General features: G+C 40.1%; 1 protein-coding gene across 2 annotated transcripts in view; it reads right to left on the bottom strand.

Moving 5' to 3' along the window:
* LOC134193962 (hyaluronan-mediated motility receptor-like) overlaps positions 1 to 10000 on the bottom strand; it is a 13094-nt gene that overhangs the window by 2023 nt on the left and 1071 nt on the right. Inside the window, exons 4-20 of one of the 2 annotated variants that reach the window (XM_062662836.1) lie at positions 9277 to 9330; positions 9144 to 9203; positions 9003 to 9080; positions 8787 to 8871; positions 8552 to 8617; positions 7728 to 7902; positions 7470 to 7556; positions 7170 to 7277; positions 4748 to 4818; positions 4559 to 4640; positions 4285 to 4438; positions 3114 to 3175; positions 2831 to 2893; positions 1913 to 1966; positions 1802 to 1855; positions 843 to 960; positions 670 to 777 (exon numbers count right to left, since the gene is read on the bottom strand). In XM_062662836.1, coding sequence (XP_062518820.1) covers positions 670 to 777; positions 843 to 960; positions 1802 to 1855; positions 1913 to 1966; positions 2831 to 2893; positions 3114 to 3175; positions 4285 to 4438; positions 4559 to 4640; positions 4748 to 4818; positions 7170 to 7277; positions 7470 to 7556; positions 7728 to 7902; positions 8552 to 8617; positions 8787 to 8871; positions 9003 to 9080; positions 9144 to 9203; positions 9277 to 9330 — 1479 coding nt within the window. The remainder of the gene's footprint in view (positions 1 to 669; positions 778 to 842; positions 961 to 1801; positions 1856 to 1912; positions 1967 to 2830; positions 2894 to 3113; positions 3176 to 4284; positions 4439 to 4558; positions 4641 to 4747; positions 4819 to 7169; positions 7278 to 7469; positions 7557 to 7727; positions 7903 to 8551; positions 8618 to 8786; positions 8872 to 9002; positions 9081 to 9143; positions 9204 to 9276; positions 9331 to 10000) is intronic. The other variant, XM_062662837.1, reaches the window with a different exon arrangement.

The following is a 10000-nucleotide window of genomic DNA, read 5'->3' as shown; positions in this document are numbered from 1 at the left end:
ACCAGTGTCGACCTAGCCTCAAATTTCCAGACTAGAGAGCGGTGCGAACTCTAGTCTGGACCAAAACAATACTAAAATGATTTCGGAAGTACTTATCAAAAGCGATGCTAAATGGTAGTCCAACAGCATAAGATCTTTTTACCTAGATCAACATATCATTTGTAAATGCCATGAGGTTTCACAAACAAAGAAGAGACGTCTGCCATGCTTGCGGCGACATCTTGGTGGACGGCATGAAACGACGACTCTTTGATTCTACGGCAGAAAGTGAGCTAGTCTAACCGCTCGATTGGCGAGACTACTACTTGACCAGTTGTCAAAAGTGATGGTCGAACGACGCTGCTGTGCATGTCCTGTCACCGCAAGCTTAAAAATATCGAAGACCTGAAGCTGAAACTAAGATGTGAGCGTGCACCAGAGTCTTCATCATGGCTCTGGCATGCACTTAGCCGCCAACGAGGATTTCACGTGCACAATCAGCGTTAGTGTATTTAGCATAACCAATTATTGCTAAACCAATCAGAATTTACAACCGACATTCCGGTTGTAAAGACCTGATTGGCTTAGAAGGCTATTTCCGAAATCATTTTAGTATCGACTTGGTCCAGACTTGAGTTCGCGTGCTCTCTGGTCTGGAAGTTTGAGGCTAGTGTCGACCTATCTACTAACTTGTTTGAGATAAAAGTTTTCATCTTTCATCTTCTGCAAGTGATGAATCTTCTGCTTGTGATTTTGGTGCCCAATCAGTTGAGCATAATCACGACCAAGCTGTTCCATCTACAATTATAACCAAAATCAATAAACAAACAAATTCCAGTTACAAAGCATGCACAGACACATACCTGACTTTTCGTTACAGTTCTCTCATTCATTAATTGTTCTTTCTCGGCTTCATACTGATCGAGTTGCTCTTGGAAAGGACGACATTTTTCATGCAATTTTTCAAACAGAGTCCGCCATCTACAACAATACCAGGCAGATACAAAAATCACGCATTCGTATAACTACAATCATATACATAGAAGAGACCTGTCATTATTAAGTGTCGGAGGAGCGGGGGAGGCTGGCAAATTTGCTGTGGGGACCATAAGTTTGAAATTCAGTGATTTACAGAGGTGAACCGACTCACTAAGAATTTGGGTCATCTTCTGTTGGAGGATCATAATTATTCAACTTTTTATCTGTATACTATAGTATTGTATGCAAGAACAGTATCTTTAAATATTTCTAAGAGCTTTGCACACTTGCATATTGCTGAAAGTGGCAATTCTTACTTTACTGTTTGGTCAGTGTGTTGAATGGAAATGACCAACTTTAGAAATCATGCCTAGGCTGCACTTGAACTCTGAAACAGACTACTTTCATTGTACATACATTTGATTATATATACTGCATGTATATGCACATCTAGGGGGTCATCTAAAGTTAACCGACAGACAGTGGGAGCCAGAAGGTTTTAGCAGGCATATTTTGCAGGGGTCACATATCAATCAAACTATGCGGACCTCGGCAAATTTTGCTATCCCCCTGGACACTTAATATTGACCAGCCCCTAAATCCTATTTGATCTGGAAAATCATTGCATGCATGCCCACAAAGTGTGAATGCATGCACAAGTTGTATGGCATTCCCAATCTGTAAGCTGCTGCAACACAATGTGCATGGCAACTGTTAATTGCCTCAGAGATAAATACATGGTGCTGCACAGTTGACTGATCTGCAAGTTGCAAATTTTCAGCAAAAATTTCATTTCAATTTTAATATGCTTGAATGTGAGGTAAAGTAACATAAAGCTGCGTACTTTTCGATTTCTTGTTCAAAATTGACCATCTTTGTTCGCATGTCAATAATCATTCTACACAAGACATTGTAAGAATGATCCGATCTCGAGGGAGACTGACAGAGAACAAACCTGTTCATTTCGTCTCGAATTCGTTGAGACTTTGATCGCTCCTCAAGTCTGCATCTAATCAAGACAACAAACAACGTACACCATCTGTATCTATCAGGGATCTACAGGGAGAGGGGAGGAATTTACTGCAAATGTGACTAAACTTTGTTTGTGTCGAGGTATGACACTTTTGCCACACACCAATGGCGAGTATTACAGGGACGTAGCGTAGCATAGGCTAGACCGGGCTATAGCCCATCATTTGTAGGCATGGTTCTTCACACACACACACACACACACACACACACACACACACACACACACACACACACACACACACACACACACACACACACAATGGCAAAAATGGCAAATGGATAAAAAGTTGCAGTTAAACGATAATGCCCCCAGCCAGATGGCTGGGTTCCTGTGCACTAAGCAGGAGCTATGGCCATGCTAAGCAATGTCCTGGAGCCTGGCCAGGTGCTCGCAGGAGCACCTACTGCGATAACAACTGTGGTGTGAACACCCGAAGTCCCACCCGGACCCCAGTGGCTGATGGACTTTGTCGGAGTTGGAGGCCTTTGCCACCCGAGTCAAAGACCAGACACTCATTTATACTCCTGAGTAGAGAGAGGCAATTGTGTGTAAGTTTATTGCCCAAGAAAATTATGCCATAGCTCGTTATCACTGTGACTTGAACCTGCAACCCTGCAAGGTCCCGGATGTATTCAATCCATAAGATGACTCTCTAACCAACAGAGCTATCGCACCACTCACACACACACACACACACACACACACACACACACACACACACACACACACACAGCTTGCAATAAACAAGCCCTCACACGTGCACTTATTGTGCCTCCTTCCTTTCATACACACCATTGATGCCATCACACTTATTAACATTTTGCTATCAAATGCTAGTACCTTTCTACTCTCTCTGCATCAGATTTCGCCACAGTTGCTTCTTCTCTGCTCTCTTCCATCAATCTAATAAAAACAAAACATAAATCCAGGAAACATAAAAGAAACATTGCCACAAACAATCTCAATCACATAGTGATAAAACAACATCTAAATATAAAACATTGCATAGAAAATTTGAAGTTGTAATTGATATTAATTTCAATGAACACAACCAGTTAATTAATAAGACTGTAAATGGTTACCTATGCAAACATCAGCAAGCTAATTCACAAGCAAATCTAACCTTGTGGTCTCTTTGAATTTCATTTCCAAGTCGTGATATTTTTCTGACATGGTACACATTGCCTTTCGTAGACACAACATTTCCATTAGCTAATCTCATACACTTTATGTATACAAGTAGCTAAAAATTACTTAACAATCAATATTTGTTTCTGTCGTTACAATGGCAGAGAAAAACAGAGTCAAGCAGCACTTGGATTATACGAAGTTTATACACTGCATGACAACAGCTAGTGAGTTGCTACCACTGTTTACAGGTTGCACATGAACCCCACCCTAGCATAATTTGCATTTCCAGATCACTCCCTAATAGAAAGATTTCTCGCTAACCAGTCTTCAATCTAGCCTCGCAAGCCAGGCTCTTCCGTGCCGTAGTTGAACTAAACACAGTGCATGAATCAAGCGAGGTAAAAGCTCCTCCTCCTCCTCCTCCTCCTCCTCGCGTGATTTACTTGTGTTTAGTTCAGTGACTGCATTTTGAAATTGAGTAACTCCTCTGATCAGTTGTGAGTTGAGTTTATTTCACACGAGAGTTTCAGTTACCTTAGTGACAGACATGCATCTACATACATACTGTAACATATGTACATAGATACAGACATGTACACCCTTCTTATATTTGTTCTTGATTTGTAAACCCCTTCAGCACTGCCTATAGCTACACCACTGGACAAGACTGATCGTGACTGACCAGCCCTGTCATTCTTTCCAACAAGATGTAAACTCCTGAACAAGCTGGCACCTGTTTACAAGGTGGTCTTTCAAATTGATCCAAATAGGAGTGGCATATTGTCACATGATATCTAAATCTCGACATCAGAGTGATTGCATCCATTAATCTGCTCTTTCCCCCAAAAATTTCAGAACAACTTTGATGCTACCTATTCATCCGACCACAACACGAACACTCAGAGGGTATCCGGATTTTGCAGTCACAGTGACTCCAAGCAGATTAAAGTAAGCACGTGGTTGAAATATGTGCTTATTGGCTAAATAGTAAGACCACCCAGATAGCGCTGCACAAGTTCACTCCAATGTTTTCCCGTGCAGTTTGGCACAGTCTTGGTTACACACTAATACCTTCATTTGAGCTACACCAATCCAAGACCGGTAAGCTCACACGGAAAGTATACAATGTATGACCCGGTTTCAGCAGTATTGCTGTCCCTTACCTTTTCCTGTGCTTCCACCTGGTGAACAAGCTCATCAACCTTCTCCTGTTTCTCTCTCATACTGGCTTCCATATCATCTCGAATTGAGCTAATGTGACTGCACTGGTCTTGTAGACTGGAAGTGTGTTCCTTCAGTCTTTCAATTTCAGCATTACTAAAAAGTGAAAAAGCAGAACGTAATCCACTTAATAGACTTTAGCCATAAACAATAAGCCGTAGACAAACGGCGACAGCCAAACTCAAAAAATGTGTAAATGTGTAAATTAGAGCTCACCTCATTCTTAAGTCAGTAATTAACGTATTCTTCTCATTCTCCACGACGTCAATCTTTTGTACACAAGCAGATTCAGCAGCTGCTACATTGCAACAATAGTGTAAATTAATTAATTAAATAGAACTGAATACAAACAATTCTCTAGAACTAAAATACAACATCCATGCATAAGAGACAACATCAGCTTACACTGTGTCTCTAGTGCCTTGGCTAAATTGGTTTTCAACTGCTGGATGGTCGTATCAGTCTCTATTGTTTTACTATAGAAAAGATTGATTACATTAGTTCAATAGCAACGTTATCTGTAATTATTTACAGCATTGATGTGTTTTTCCTACAGGAAAAAATCTACTGTGAGTATCCTGTACTCATGATACATCATCTCATAAAATAAAAACTATATGTTATGTTGGTAATGGTAAGTAAGGTCATACAATTTGGATAACACCACAACTGTCGAGTAACAATTAAAAAACAGTGAGACATCAAATTTAATGTAAGCTCGAAAGATGTCATAACATGATATATCACATTGCTTCCTGAAATCTACAATTATGCTCAGAAAAAACACAAATATGTTCTCATTATGCTTGACAGTGTAAGACCACTGTCTGGTTGCCAAATGTGTACGTACACTGCAGTATAGTAAAAAATGTTTCTAATACAGCCTTGAAATATCGACCAACTTTGGGCCACAACGTCGAATCGTGCACCACAATTTTGACTCTCATTAGTGGCCCATGGGCTGTAAATTAAAACAGTTTCCAAAAAATCACGCAGTGAATGATCTTTTGGCTGAGTGCTGTTTAAGAAATTCCTAGTAATTGAAGCTGTGTTTACACCCTCGCTTCCACAGATATGAGCCTTCTGAACACCACGTACAATAGGATTTATTGTCACAAATATACACGCTACTTTCTATCTAAACGTGCTATCTGTAAGCTTTATCTATAGTGACTGTTGTTTCGCATGACTGCAAAGTCCAATAGTCTCTAATCATTGAACTACAGTTATCGCATACGGGACATAAAATCACTCATGGTTACACAATATTAGATTCCCGTATCAATATTGTAAAACTAAGAAGAAAGCGATCGATTTTGCATGAAAAGTTGCAGACAGGTACGTCTTCTATTGTTTATTTCCGAAGAGATCTGGCAATTCAATAGGCGATATCCGCAACTCTTCCATTTAAATCAACAGCTACTATGTTTGGGTTGCAGTGAGATCAAATATTTGTTTACCACACATTTGCAAGAATCTGGTTGCAGTATTGATTCATTGCATCATGGGAACTGCCTCGTTTGAACAGTGCACATGCACTCACATACTCCACCAGCTCATTTTCTCGTTGATGCCTAGAGGTGTCTTAAACACGCAAGCGGTCATTCCAGTGAGTCACATTGTCAATGGCTGTTGGTAAGATGACTGGCATGTATTCACACTGCTGACCACGTAGCCATGCCAGCTCCCTTCAGACAGCGTTAATGGTTTTTTCCATAGCATGAATAAATCGTGCCTGCCACCATAGCACCGTCAGTCGATTATCGTCAAGCTGTTCGCAACCTCTTGATAGCTATTTGCATTTTATTCCGATTGAAGTTCAAATGTCTCAAAAGCAACCCGCTGAAGATGTGTTTGGCAAGAACGTCGGAAACTGCAACATCGCAGAACTAGAGCAGTGGCTGGCCAAGCACAGAATGATAGAAAATGACCAACATTTACGTCTAGCAGAACCAAGAAAGGTAAACGCATATTTGGTCCCACCACAACACAAACATAGTTGTTGATTTAAACAGTAGTGTTGCGGATATGGCCCATTGCAGACATGAATTACACTGTTCTGGTAAAACTTCTTTCATAAACATTTCGTAGATCTGATTTGCTGTTTGTCCATTGTCTTCGCTTGCCACGTACAACATAAAGGAATTAATGCTTGGTGATTGGGCCCACAAAAGGCGTGGCACACCCGTGCAGTGAGACAGACATAGTCCCCCATACAAAGTCCAGTTTCTTATGGCTCATAGCTGACATTAATGTCACTACATGACCCCATATAGTCAAACATAGCCGGTGTGCAAAATATCCTGTTAAAACACTTGTAGTTGAGTAATTTGAGAGACAATTAAAGGAGAACTCTCACCAAAATCAACTATCTCTCAGATGAAAGCTGTCACTTCATGACACAACCCTTTGCAACCGCTTACTGCAGAAGTTTACCGTAACGGAGACATAAAGCATTGAAATTACTTGTGCAGGCGTGTTTAGTACCAGTATGTGGAGTATGCGTAACTCTGATTGTTGGTTAGCAAGGAAGACCGATATCTGTGCACATTTCAAGGTAAGGATTGTGAGACATATGGTGTCAAGTTGTGATACATTAACCAAAACCTAAAGTAGTTGCTTCGAGAGAGTAAGACTTTCGTACATACGGGGAATCGTCTGAACAACTCGTTGCCGATTCTCTGCTTCTGTGGCTGTCTGGACCGTAGGTTTCCTGCAGAAAGATACCAGGCCTTGCATTTTTCTTTCAACAAGTTTTAGTATTTGGTGAGAGTTCTCCTTTAACATTCAGTGTTGTGCACTCACAATGTGTACTACATGTACTTACTGCATTAAGAGTTGCTGTGATTCGGCTAACTGTCTACTCAATGAATCAAAGGCAGACTGCTTCTCGTCGATATCAATACGAGCCACTGATACTTGAGTTGCCAGAGATCTAACAACAATACTCTGTATGAAACGTTTAGAAAGACTTTACGATGACAATGAATTAGCAATGTCGCAGTGAATGACATCTAAAGTTATTCCTGGTCTTGTTTAGTTATGTGCATGCACACACACACACACACACACACACACACACACACACACACACACACACACACACACACATAATGTCACCACAAACCTCATTTCAACTTCTTGGCTCTGCAGCTGCGTGGTCATCATTTGAATGACATCTTGCTGTTGACTCATATCAAACCTAATCCTCTCACTGTATTACAAATTAACACAGAATAGAAGCAGTCATTGTGTGCAAACTACCAAGCATTAAGCAAAATGCATTGATTCATAACCATATCCATAATATTGTTTCTTTTTTTGATTAAAAATATTATACAACAATTAGAAATTTCATTTGTATGTATAAACAACATGCACTTACAGTTCATCTGTTTTCTCTGTCAGTTGTCTGTGAAATAGCTCAACTTGATCCTTTAATGTATTGTTAGCTTTTTGTGACTCATCGTATCTGTCCTTCAAATCTGCCGCAGTCTGCTTGTAGGTTGTACTGTCTTTTGTCAGCTGGTGGGCTTTCTCCGTCAGTTCTCCAATTAACCCTGTAACACTCACCTGTTTCACTTGAGGTGTGTGTGTGTGTGCACACATGCACACACACAGACAGAGTGACAAACACACACACACACACACACACACACACACACACACACACACACACACACACACACACACACACACACACAGTGACAAACACACACACACCAGTGTGGAAAATAGGAAATTACTTTGGCTCGGACAGACTGAGCCTTGGTAGGACACTCTTGTATGGTGTTACATAAACTAAGTGCCTCCCCTACTGCAGCCATTTTTGCATAGAATTTTTAATAATCAACTTCCAAGGGAGAAATAGTGCTAAAGGCAGTTGAGGTTTCCTCTAGATAAAGCATGCTAGAAGGCACCAAAGTTCATGAACTAACAGTTACATTATTGGAAAGGCCATCGCCCACGTGCGAAGAGACAAGGTTTACACTATCATATATGCATACCAATGAATGTTTTGTCCAGACACGTCCCAACACTGGTGCGGTATTTGGTAGGACAAACAACACATTTGGTCAAATTGGTGGAACATTGTCCTATGTCCTATGTTATTTTCCACACTGCACACACACACACACACACACACACACACACACACACACACACACACACACACACACACACACACACACACACACACACACATACTGTGCAGCTCTAAGTTTTGTTCTTCAACTTTGTCTCTGTGGATCCGATTCGCATCCAAATCCTTCTCTGTCAAACAAAAAGGATGAGTAATTTGTAATTAATTAATTCCTACTACAATAAAGCCCAAGTACTTCAAATGCCACCTAAATCAACTTTCACGAGGAACAACAAAATCATTTCAGTAGCTGTTAGTAACAGCACAAAACATATATAGTTGTTCGTATATTGTACTCACCTAACTGTTGATTTCGAGCAGTTATAAGCTTAATTCTCTCATTCGATGTTTCAAGATCAGTCTGCAGAGACTGTGTGACGATGTCCTACAATGTATATAACATTCAACCAAAAAAGCAAAACGTCATGTGTGTGTGTGTTTGTGTGCGAGCGTGTAAGTGCACACAGTCATCATTGTGCCACAAAGTGCAAATTTTAAAACACAGTATATATTTACTATAACTGCTGAATCATCTTCATCATTGCACTTCATGCTCAACTGATTTTGTAGCAATAAAATATGTTGATGGGCATCCTATACATACACACCGTTTGTATTCACAATCTGACACAACAATTTCATTAATTAACAACTCACAGCGACTTCAGCTTGTAATCTACATAGCTCAGCCTCTAATTGTCTAACCCGCTTATTCTCCTAAATATATACCAAACCAAGCAGTAACAATTTAACTGGAACAACACAATTGCACAATACAAGATCATCTTACAGGTGGCTTATAAGAAGATGGAGGCTTTGGTGTTCGAAGTTTATAATATATACTCTGTTACATAAAACAAACGTCAATTGTGTGTGCACACATGCAATTAAGCTAATAATCATGCAGTAAAAAACAAGATTAATATTAACTCTTTCGTTGTTCAATGTAAAGTACAAATGCATCCATGCACAAACATATAGTAATAAAAAATGTGAAAAATTCCAAATATTACACCACACTATTAACTAGATGATCAAGACTCAGTAAACTTGAGCTGCTCATTTTGCAATAAAACTTTCATTGTTTGGTTTGTCATAATTGCAAGACGTGATGTTACCAAAAAATTTAGATTTCTGAATAAAAGGATTGTGACAACAGTGGTGTAGGAAGATGTTCACGAGTACCCTGGATGTCACCATGAGTATAAGCAAAAATTACCTCGCTTGCCAAACCGACGAAACCGTAAACAGATTTGCAAAAGTCACTGGCACAGAAAATTTCAATTCCTACACTGAGCAAGGGGGCATCATCCCCTGCTTCCTACAGTGGTGGACAATGTCTCAACATACATTTACTAGTTATGGTATGGACACGTAGAGGAAATCGCTGTTATTACCCGAGGGGAGTGGCAGATAATTCCGAGGTACTAATCAAGGTATTAGCTGCCACTCTCCGGAGGCGTAATAACAAAGATATCCGAGACTAGCCCATATGCTAGATGATTTGTATCATG

This window comes from Corticium candelabrum, chromosome 18, assembly GCF_963422355.1.
Source record: "Corticium candelabrum chromosome 18, ooCorCand1.1, whole genome shotgun sequence".
NCBI lineage: Eukaryota > Metazoa > Porifera > Homoscleromorpha > Homosclerophorida > Plakinidae > Corticium > Corticium candelabrum.
Note: the sequence above shows the minus strand (reverse complement) of the source record. Positions and strands in the feature narration are given on the sequence as shown.